This window comes from Leucoraja erinacea, chromosome 6 (genome assembly GCF_028641065.1).
Source record: "Leucoraja erinacea ecotype New England chromosome 6, Leri_hhj_1, whole genome shotgun sequence".
Lineage (NCBI taxonomy): Eukaryota > Metazoa > Chordata > Chondrichthyes > Rajiformes > Rajidae > Leucoraja > Leucoraja erinaceus.
Genome location: NC_073382.1, coordinates 82686489 through 82698959, shown reverse-complemented (window position 1 = coordinate 82698959; position 12471 = coordinate 82686489). Strand labels below are relative to the sequence as shown.

Below are 12471 nucleotides of genomic sequence, written 5' to 3'. Positions count from 1 at the left end.
TATTTGATGTCTGGCCCGCGATGTGGTGTCTTCTGTCAACTTGTAGATTGTTGGATTGGTTATTGACATGAATGAGGAGGAATATAGAACGGGGCTGAGAACTATTCTCCAGTGTGGCGGATTATCATAGAAGATGACGTCTCAATAGACAATAGGGGCAGGAGTAGGCCATTCGGCCCTTCCAGCCAGCACCACCATTCAATGTGATCATGTCTGATCATCCCCAATCAGTACCCCATTCCTGCCTTCTCCCCATATCCCCTGACTACGCGATGTTTAAGAGCCCTATCTAGCTCTCTTGAAAGTATCCAGAGAACTGACCTCCACCGCAGGCAAAGAATTCCACAGACTCACCACTCTCTGTGAGAAAAAGTGTTTCCTCATCTCCGTTCTAAATAGCTTGCTCCTTATTCTGAAACTGTGGCCCCTGGTTCTGGACTCCCCCAACATCGAGAACATGTTTCCAGCCTCTAGCGTGTCCAAACCCTTAGCAATCTTACATGTTTCAATAAGATTCCCTCTCATCCTTCTAAACTCCAGAGTGTACTGGAGTCTCCTGTCCTCACTGGTTGTGGTCTGTTGGTTACGAGGTTGTGGATCCAGTTGCAGACTCCTAGTTCCACGCGTTTGCAGATGAGCTTGGTTGGGATAACGGTATCGATTGATCGGTGCTGGTGAAATAACGTGACGATGCACTCGACTTAATCAGAACGTTTGTGGGTGACATGCAAGTTGATGGGTGACGTGCAAGTTGGTATCGTGGATGGGGAGCTGAGGAAGGCGGCAGGTCAGATGGAAAGTTGCGCAGAGTTTTGGCCGATGGAATTCAATCCCAGCTCACGTGAGATGGTGCATTTTGGTAAGTCGGATGGGGGTGAGGCTAGGCGAATGCAGGGCGCGAGGTAATGCTGATGAACATAGAGATCTTGGGATTCAGCATCAGAGTTCCCTGCATGTTGCAACATGGGTGGACTGAGCGGTAAAGACTGTACATGCGGCTGATCATTATAGATGTGGGCACGGGATATAAACATTATGTTATGTTGCCACTTCACTAAACCATCGCTTGTCCACTTTATTGGGAGGAGGTGGTTACGCTGGAATGAGTATAGATTCACCAAGATGTTGCCTGAATTGGAGAAATTCTTAAATCCAGTATATTTAATATCCATATCACAGAATCATGGACGATTTACAGCACAGATTGAGGTTGTTCGGCCTCCAGCGTGTGCTGGTTGAAGAACAGTATTTGTTTCAATCCACGGGACACGAACACAGAGAGAAGGGAGAGCTTGTGCAATGTGAGCAGGGGTGAAAACCAAGCCAAACAAAGCCTTAAAGAGAGCGCGTGGGGAGAGTGTGAGTGTAAACTGAAGCTAGAGTGGAAGGGGACGAGTCTCCTCGAAACACGGCCTTTATAAACACATGCATGTTTAGGATGAGGTTCAGGTTGGGGAGCAGTTGAATGGAGATGGGGTACAGAGGGAGCAGCTTACAGACGTCTCCTGGAGAGAAACTGCCAAGGTCGGGTCGAGAAGAGGGGGAGGTGGGTGAGGAACTGGAAGATGAAGATGGATGGAGGCAAGTTCCTGGAAGTGTTGGCTGCGTTTCAGGAGCCATCAGCCAGTCTGGTGAGAATGATCCGTTCCACCAGGGAGGCAAGGACACGTGGCGTAGTGTAAGGTTCACTTCTCCTGGTCCAGGGACCTGTGGTGGGGAGGTGAAGACTTGTTAGAGATCTGGAACTCACCATCTGAAGAGCAGGGAGGGGACTGAAGATCAAAGAGGACCAGGACCTGGGACCTGGGATGTTCCAGAGAGGGGGAGGGGGGAGGGGGGCAGGAGGGAGGAATGGTTCTTCTCCAACCAGCTCACACGAGGGGCTGAGTTACCCCCCTTGTGTACTGTAAACCTTCAGGTCACGGGGAGAACGTACAAACTCCGTACAGACAGCAACCCTAGTTGGGATCGAACCCGGGTCTCTGCCGCTGTGAGCGCTGTAAAGCAGCAACTCTACCGCTGCGCCACCGTGCCGCCCCTCAACTGATCTTTACCCCAGGTCCCTGCACAAGACATTTACCCTGAATCCCCTTCAATATCTCTCTTGTCCACGCCAGAATCTCCACAGCCCGGTTGCCGTGGCAACCACTGTAAACATCTCATCTTATACGGGCACAGACACTGCAGTCGCTGGAGTCTACAGCAAAAGACAAGCAGCTGGAGGAACTCAGCGAGTCAGGCAGCGTTTGGGGAGAGGTGGGTGGGTAGAAAACATTCCTGGTCTAGTCCCTTCATCTCAACCTGAAATGTGAACTTCCCATTCCCTCTATAGATACTGCCTAACCCTCTATAGATGCTGCCTGACCCTCTGGCCCTCTATAGATACTGCCTGACCCTCGATAGATGCTTAAGAAGCAACTGCAGATGCTGGAAAATTGAAGGTACACAAAAATGCTGGAGAAACTCAGCGGGTGCAGCAGCATCTATGGAGCGAAGGAAATAGGCAACGTTTTGGGTCTGAAGAAGGGTTTCGGCCCGAAACGTTGCCTATTTCCTTCGCTCCATAGATGCTGCTGCGCCCGCTGAGTTTCTCCAGCATTTTTGTCTACCCTCGATAGATGCTGCCTGACCCTCTGTTCCTCCAGCTAGTCTCATCTTTTTTCTCCCATCCTATAACTTCATCAGATCTGCTCCCAATGTTTATGGCTTCAGTGAAATATTTGCAGAAATCATACAAATAAACAGGCTCCTGTGTTCCCGCCGCCGCCTCCGTTCAACAGTAAACAACTAAATGTTCCTCACAACTAAAATATTCTTATCTGGCAACATCTTTGTAAATACTGCCTTGGCCGACTGTACTGTGATCACATCACTGCAGCCGTGGCGAGCAGAACGGCTCATGTTGTGTACAACCTCTCTAGTCCGATATTCCCTAATAAAGAAGAAACATCCCTTTATCACCTCCCGGCAAACCCTCAGGCCACTCTGCCCATCCACAGTGTGCTCATTCTCCCATTACCGCACATGAAGCGACACAAACTGGGTGGCAGTGCGAACTGTGAGGAGAATGCTATGAGAATGCAGGGTGACTTGAACAGGTTGGGTGAGTGGGCAGATGCATGGCAGATGCAGTTTAATGTGGATCTGGGAGTCCTTGTTCATCAGTCAATGAAAGTAAGCATGCAGGTACAGCAGGCAGTGAAGAAAGCGAATGACATGTTGGCCTTCATAACAAACAAGAGGAGTTGAGTATAGGAGCAAAAAGGTTCTTCCGCAGTTGTACAGACCCCTAGTGAGACCACACCTGGAGTTTTGTGGTCCCCTAATTTGAGGAAGGACATTCTTGCTATTGAGGGAATGCAGCGTAGGTTCACCAGGTTAATTCCCGGGATGGCGGGACTGTCATATGCTGAGAGAATGGAGATGCTGGGCTTGTATACACTGAATTTAGACGGATGAGAGGGGATCTTATTGAAACAAATAAGATTATTAAGGGTTTGTATACGCTAGAGGCAGGAAACATGTTCCCGATATTGGTGGAGTGCAGAACCAGGAACCACAGTTTAAAAATAAGGGGTCAGCCATTTAGACCGGAACAACTTTTTCACTCAGAGAGTTGTGAATCTGTGGAATTCTCTGCCCCAGAAGGCAGTGGAGGCCAATTCTCTGGATGCTTTCAAGAGCTCTTAAAAATAGCGGAGTCAGGAGGTATGGGGAGACGGCAGGAACAAGGTATCGATTGTAGAATGATCAGCCATGATCACATTGAATGGCGGTGCTGGCTCGAAGGGCCGAATGGCCTACTCCTGCACCTATAGTCTATTGTCTTGCCTTGCTACATACTGTAGCTGGGGATTAAATTCCATTTGCCACCTCCCCCCCCACCCCCTCCCGCCATGACGAGATTGATCAACTAAGGGTGTTGGGTTGTGGGGAGAAGGCAGGAGAATGGGGTTGAGAGGGAGAGATAGATCAGCCATGATTGAATTGTGGAGTAGACTTGATGGGCCGAATGGCCTTATTCTGCCTCAACAAGATGAAGTGATGAACTACGTCTTGTCTCTTCACCATGAACCCTGCTGTCATCTGCAGACTCCCCTTGCCTTGGGTCTGGATCAGTGATACACATCCCATCACACAGAACATGAGAACAAGTCAAGTCAAGAGAGTTTATCGTCATGTGCCCCAGATGAAACAGAACATGTAAACATAATACAGAATCGAGATAAAAGTTCAGTGTGTCTATATACCATAGACCATATATATACACAATAAATAAACAGATAAAGTGCAATAGACTGTTATTGTTCAGAGTTTGTTTGATGTCGTGTTTGATAGCCTGAAGGAGCTGTTCCTGAACCTGGATGTTGTAGATTTCAGGCTCCTGTACCTTATTCCCGATGGCAACGTAGAGATGGGTGTGTGGCCAGGAAGGTGTGGGTCTTTGATGATGTTGGATGCCTTTTGAGGAGGCGACTGAGCTCAGCGGAACGCCATCTTACAAGCTCCAATCACAAACGTAACTCTAATCCATTCCACGTCCTCCGAGCCAGGTTTAAGTCCTGTTTCCATCTTTAGGTTTTTTATTTGTTGAGCAGTTCTTGTCAAAGGCAGGCAAACGGCCTTACAGATCACAGAGTCACAGAGTCACGGTCAAGTGGATAGGTTGGTAAGAAAGGCATACGTTACCCTGGCCATCCTATGTGGAGCAGTGAGTACAAGACTCAGGAAGTCACCATGCAGCTTTATCGGACTTGGGTCGGGCTGCATCTGGAGTATTGCGGGCAGTTCTGGTCGCCCCCATCACAGGGAGGAAGTGGGGGCTTTGGAGACGGCGCGGAGGAGGTTTACCAGAACGATGCCGGGATTAGAGGGTTTCAGCTACAGGGAGAGGGTGGACAGACTGGGATTGTTGTCTCTGGAACGTCAGAGGTTGAGGGGAGATCTGATAGAAGTGTATAAAATAATGAGAGGCGTAGATAGGGTAGACAGTCACAGCCTTGTCCCCAGGGTGGGGATGTCACAGACTAGAGGGCACAACTTTAAGGTGAGGGGGGCAAAGTTTAAAGGAGATGTGCGGGGCAAGTGTTTTATACAGAGGGTGGTGGGTGCCTGGAACGCGCTGCCAGGGGTGGGGGTGGAGGCAGATACGATAGTGGTGTTCAGGCTTTTGGATAGGCACATGGATATGCAGGGAATGGAGGGATACAGATCACGTCCAGGCAGAGATTAGTTTAACTTGCCATATATTCGACACGGACATTGTGGGCCAAAGTGCCTGTCCCAGTGCTGTGCTGTGCTATGTATCTGAGGTAATCTTACTGAAACATAGAGGATTGTGAAGAGGTTTGGGTGGATACTGAGGAGATGTTTCACTCCGTGCAAGAACCCAGGAAGCAGTTTCAGGATAATGAAAGTGGAGAGATGGGAATTTGACATAAGACGGTGATTGACTTTGTTGGAAGTTTGTGGATCTTAAGTTCACATTCACAAGTAATAGGAGTAGAACTAGGCCACTCGGCCCATCGAGTCTACTCCGCCTTTCAATCGTGGCTGATCTCTGCTCCCCAATCCCATTCCCCTGCCCCATCCCACATCTCCCACACCCGCTCCAATCAAGAATGGGTCCTCTGCGGGTCCATCATCTTGTGGGCGGAGTCCCTCATTGGTGACCCTCGGTCTATCTTTGATCTGATTTTGCTGGCTTTACCTCGCATCAACGTTATTCCCTTATCATGTAATTGTACATTGCCAATGACTCGGTTATAATCATGTCTGGTCTTTCTGCTGACTGGATAGCACGCAACAAAAGCTTTTCTCTGCACCTCGCTACACGTGACAATAAACTAAACTGAATGAGGGGTGAGGATTTCAAACGGTGTTGTTTAATCTCCAGTGAAGGTGGACTTTGATAGTTGACTGGTTGTCCCATTGCAGGGGGTGATGACCATGGCCACTTCAGCATCGACAGAGACAGTGGGATATTGTCCACAACTGCTGGTCTGGACAGGGAGGCCACTGTCCTCTACACCTTGACCATCGCAGCGTGGGATCAGGGTGAGCCACAACACAGCAGCTCAGTGTCTGTCTTTATCCACGTGTTGGACATGAACGATAACTCACCCACATTCCCGGAGCCCAGCTACATGGCGGAGGTGGGAGAGGACAGTGTGGTGGGCACTCTGGTGTTGCAGGTGTCTGCTGTGGACAGGGACGCGGGGTCTAATGGGCAGGTGTTCTACTACCTGAGCAGCGACTCGCTGGGCATGTTCAGTGTGGACACGGTGGGCAGAGTGACCACAGCCCAGCCCCTAGACCGGGAGAAGGAAGACATCTACACGTTCCTGGTGCGAGCGGTGGACTCGGCACCCTCTGACCCCCGCAGCTCCACCACCAGGCTAGAGGTCATCGTGAAGGACGTCAACGACAACTCTCCACACTTCCTTGTTGACCCGCTGGTGGTCAATATCTCCAAACACACACCTGTCCACCAGGTAGTGGCCACCATGAAGGCCGAGGACAAGGACTTTGGAGCCAACGCCTCCATCTTTTACCGCTTTGCCAAGGTGGTGGCGGGCTTCAGCATCAACTCCTTCACCGGGGAGATCCGGCTCTTGTCGGTGCTCGGCCCCATGACCCAGAGGGAACGCACGTTGTTGGTGGTGGCGACTGACCAGGGAACGCCCGCTCGCTCCACCACCGGCGTGGTCAACATACACCTGCGGGAGCAGCCGGACCTCGGCATTCGCTTCCGCCGAAGCCTCGCCGACGTTGCAGTAGCCGAGAACACGGCACCAGGTAACATGCACACACACACATATGAGAACACACACACACACACACACACATATGAGAACACGGCACCAGGTAACATGCACGCACACGCACACACACATATGAGAACACGGCACCAGGTAACACGCACACACACACACACACACACACACACATATGAGAAACACGGCACCAGGTAACACACACACACACACATATGAGAACACGGCACCAGGTAACTTGCACACATACACACATATGAGAACACGGCACCAGGTAACATGCACACACACACACACACACACACACACACACACATATGAGAAACACGGCACCAGGTAACACACACACACACACACATATGGAACACCAGGTAACACGTAACACACACACACACTCATATGAGAACACGGCACCAGGTAACTTGCACACACACACACACACACATAAGAACATGGCACCAGGTAACATGCACATGAGAACATGCACCAGGTAACCTGCACACGGACACACTCGCACACACACACACACACACACATGAGAACACGGCACCAGGTAACACACACATGAACACACATGACAACACGGCACCAGGTAACATGCACGCAGACACACACAGACACATACAGGAGAATACGGCACCAGGTAACACGCACATAGACACACACACACACAGGCACATACATGAGAACATGCACCAGGTAACACACAAACACACACACACACATGTGAATACGGTACCAGGTAACACACACGGACACACATACACACATGAGAACATGCAACAGGTAACACGAACACACACACACACGAGAACATGGTACCAGGTAACACACACATGGACACATACACACACACACTTGACAACAAGGCACCAGGACATAAACACACACTCACATGAACACATGCGCACACACACATGAGGACACAGCACCAGGTAACACGCACACGAACACACATGAACACGAACACACATGCACACACACACACACACACATGAACACACACACACACATGCACACAAGAGAACATGGGAAACTAGGTAACACGCAACGCACGGCACCAGGTAATGGACACACACACAGAACACACACACACACATGGACACACACGCACACATGAGAACACGGTGCCAGGTAACAGACACCGGACACAGACACACACAGACCCAGGACACACACATGTGGACACACACATGAGAACACGGCATCAGAACACACGGACACACGCACGCGCACACACACACACGGCGTTGGCCGAGAACACAACGGCAGGTAACAGACACCGGACATGTTACCACACGGATCTAGGACACACACACATGGACAGACACAAACGGGCCACACACAGGTGCATACACACGCACACACACACACACACACGGGTATACACACACACACATGGACACACACAGGTACATACGCACACACACACACACGCGGGCCACACATGGGTATACACACACACACACATACACAGGTACATATGCACACACACACACACACACACATGGGCCACACACAGGTACACATGCACACGCATATACACACACACACGGGCCACACACAGGTATATACGCACACACACACACACAGCCACACACATGCACGCACACACACACACACACATATACACACGCACACACACAAGCACACACACACAGACACACACGCAGACACACACACACACAGACACACACACATACACACACACGGGCCACACACGGGTATACACACACAAACACACATACGCACACACACACGGGTACACACACACACGGGTATATACACACATGCACACTGTAATAGACACACAATTTATAGGATGGACATACATGTTTGCATGAACCAACTCACATTGGCACATGTATGTGTACTTGCATCTTTTAAAAATCATAATTGTATTCTATAGTTTCCTCTGGCAGCTCATTCCAGATAGGACTACACTCTGAGTTCCCTCTTAAATGGTCCTCCTTCCTTGTGCCCTCTAGTTGTCGAATCCTCTACCCTGGGAAACAGACTGTGAGCGTTCACTTTATCCGTGCCCCTCATGATCTTGTCCACCTCAATAAGGTCACCCCTCAGCCCCCTACGCTCCAAAGGACAAAGTCCCAGCCTATCCAACCTCTCCCTGTAACTCAAGCCCAGGTAACATCCAGGTGAATCTCTCCTGCACCCTCTCCAACTGTACACAGTGCTCCAGGTGTGTTCTCGCCAACAACTTGTCCAGACGCTTCATGTCCCAACTCTTGTACTTAACACAATTCCCAATGAAGGCAGGCGTGCCGATGCTGAATATGGGCAGTATTAGGCACCCACCACAGTCTGGGTAAAAATCATAATCTAGATAGATTGCCCCATAATCTTCCTGAAACATTCCCCCTTCTCACCTGAAAAACATCTTGGACATTTCCACCCTGGGGAAAAGGTTCTGAGTGTCTTCCCTGTCCATAGTTTTATATTCTCCGTCCGATCCCCAACAGTAAAGAACAAACCGAGTTTGTTCAACCTCTCCCTGTAGTTAATGCCCTGTAATCCAGGCAATATCCTGGTAAACCTCCTCTGCACCCCTCTCCAAAGCCTTCACATCCTTCCTGTAATGGGGGCGACCAGAACGGCCCGCAATACTCCAAACGCAGCCCGACCCATGTTTATTACAGGTGACTGTCACACAGGGTCCTGCAGGACAACATATGCCTACTTTACCAATCTATCTACTTGTGTCGCCACTTACAGGGAGCCCAAGAGCTCTCTGTATCATTCACCATATACCTACCCCTTACATTTGACCTCCCAAACTGCTCCACCTCACACTTGCTTAGATTAAACTGCATCTGCCATTTCTCTGCCAACATCTGTAACTGATCTATCAACAGCTGTATCCTTTAACAACCTTCCTCACTATCCGCAACTCTGCTAAATTTTGTGTCATCTGCAAATACTGATCAGACCACCTACATTTACGTCCAAGTCATTTATAAATATAATGATCAACAGAGGTCCCAGCACTGATGCTCACGGACCCCACTAATCATAGATCTCCATCCAGCGTAACAGCCCTCCTCCTGGCCTTCTGTGTCCAATCAAACCAACTTGGAATCCAATCTACAGTTCAGTTTAGTTTATTGTCACGTGTATCGAGGTACAGTGAAAAGCTTTAGTTGCGTGCTAACCAGTCAGCGGAAAGACAATACATGATTACAATCGAGCCATTTACAGATAAGGGTTAGAGGCTTCTACCCAATGTCTCTGGAGACACTTAATCTTTTAGTCCAGCCCGTGGGAGAGAGCTTGTCAATGATTCACTGAAGTCCATGTAGACAACACCCATTGCCCGACCTACAACAATCCCCCTCTCTCTCTCCCCCTCTCTCTCGCTGCCCTTGCCATCTCTCCCTGGTAAGGGGCAGAGACGTGTCGGAGTTGACGGTGATATCGGGGGTGTGACGGAACAAAGTGTAACTGGGGTCTTGCCATCCCCCCACCTCAGGCACGTCTGTGATCCGGGTCCAAGCCCAGCACCCGAACGGCTCCAACAAAGGAATCATGTACAGCATCTTCAGTGGGAACGAGCGAGGGACATTCACCATCCGCTCCCACACCGGTGAGTGGGGGGGGGGAGAGCAGGGTGGGGACAGGCGGGGAGGGTAGAGTGTGCTCTTTTAGAAAGGAGATGAGGAGGAACTATTTTAGTCAGAGGGTGGTGAATCTGGGGAATTCTTTGCCACAGACGGTTGTGGAGGCCAAGTCAGTGGATATTTTTAAGGCAGAGACAGATAGATTCTTGATTAGTGCGGGTGTCAGGGATTATGGGGGGAAGGCAGGAGATTGGGGTTAGGTGGCAGCGATCAGCCATGTCGGAGTAGACATGTTGGGCCAAATGGCTTCATTCCCCTCCAATAACGTGAACGTGCTCTGCTGCTCTGCTGTGGCGCTGCGTGTGACAAGTGTTGGCGTGTGGGTGCTGACAGTCCCACACCTCAGCCCAGCAGAGCCCACCCCTCAGCCCAGCAGAACCCTCTCACACTTCTCACAGTGGAGAGCTGTCTCGCGCATTCCGTGACTGGATCTCAGCCAGGGTCAGTCATTCAGGCAGCAGTGAGTCACGACAGCAGAGACATAGCATGGATCAGAGCCCGCCGCTGGGGTTTGGCAGCCACACGCTGGGACTCCAGGCCATCAGCTGCTGCCCACAGTAAACAGCAAGCAGGAGGCGAGGCTAACCACAGGGCCCCGGCACCGAGACACAGCTATAGACACTGGGCGCCTGTGGGTGGGGCGGCACGGAGGGAGGGGCGGTGAGGGAGCGCCGCACTGTGGGAGGATCAGCAGTGAGGGAGCGCCGCACCGTGGGAGGATCAGCAGTGAGGGAGCGCCGCACCGTGGGAGGATCAGCAGTGAGGGAGCGCCGCACCGTGGGAGGGGCAGTGATGAGGCAGCATATTATTATTATATTATATTCAGCTTTCCCAAGTGCTTGTCTATCCCCACTGTGACTGCTGCCATCTCTGGCGTTGCTTGTGTGTTACTCCAGGCGACATCTCCATTAAGAGCGCGGCTGGACTGGACTTTGAGGAGGGGGCGCGCCGACGCCTGGTCATTATGGCTGAAACCTCGTCGTCTGCCGTCTTCACCTCCGTCACGCTGGTCCTCCAGGACATCAACGACAACCTGCCCCTCTTCCAGCAGCAGAACTACGTGGCCTTCATCTGGGAGGCCCAGGGTTACAGCACGCCCATCATGCAGGTAGCCCAGCTGTGATACAGGTAGCCCAGCTGTGGCCACACTAGCCTAGTCATGATCACACCGGCCAGGCTAGCCCAGCTGTGATCATACTGGCCAAACTAAACACTGGCCGCACAGGCCCTTCGTCCCAACTTTCCCACGCCGCCCAACACACTGACCATACAACTGAATACCTCCGTGACTTATCTCTCACTCTGGGTGACTACCTGTCCAGGCGATTACATGTCTGCCTGGCTGGCTGTACCTGTCTGTGTGACCATACCTGTCCAGGTGACTGTACCTGTCTGGATGACTGTACCTGTCCAGGCATATTACATACCTGTCTGGCTGGCTGTATCTGTCCAGGTGACTGTACCTGTCCAGGTGACTATACTTGGTTGGGTAACTGTACCTGTCTCCCTCTCTCTGCCCCAGGTGTTGGCCAGTGACGTGGACCAGGGTCAGAATGGTCAGGTGACCTACTCCATCGCTGCCTCTCCCCAGAGCGAACTCTTCCACATCAACCCGCTGACCGGAGACATCAGCACTGCGGCCATCATGGACAGGGAGATCTGGCCAAAGACACAGTGAGTGAAGGTCTATCCAGCTGTGGCAGAGTGGGCACCAAACACACTCCCTGGTGCACTAGCCACACCGGGCACTGACCACACTGGACACTGGCCACACTGGACACTGGCCACACTGGACATACTGACCACACTGGACACTGGCCACACTGGACACTGAACACACTGGTCATACTGACCACACTGGACACTGACCACACTGGTCATACTGACCACACTGGACACTGACCACACTGGACACTGGCCACACTGGACACTGGCCACACTGGGCACTGACCACACTGGACACTGGACATACTGACCACACTGGACACTGACCACACTGGTCATACTGACCACACTGGACACTGACCACACTGGACACTGGCCACACTGGACACTGGCCA

At 51.2% G+C, this 12471-nt stretch overlaps 1 protein-coding gene across 1 annotated transcript in view; it reads left to right on the top strand.

Annotated features, from left to right (window-relative positions):
- Positions 1–12471, top strand: part of LOC129698353 (protocadherin-16-like) — a 139894-nt gene that overhangs the window by 120029 nt on the left and 7394 nt on the right. Inside the window, 4 exon segments of the mRNA XM_055637449.1 lie at positions 5938–6798; positions 10264–10377; positions 11308–11519; positions 11934–12085. Of these exon segments, the coding sequence (XP_055493424.1) occupies positions 5938–6798; positions 10264–10377; positions 11308–11519; positions 11934–12085 (1339 nt within the window).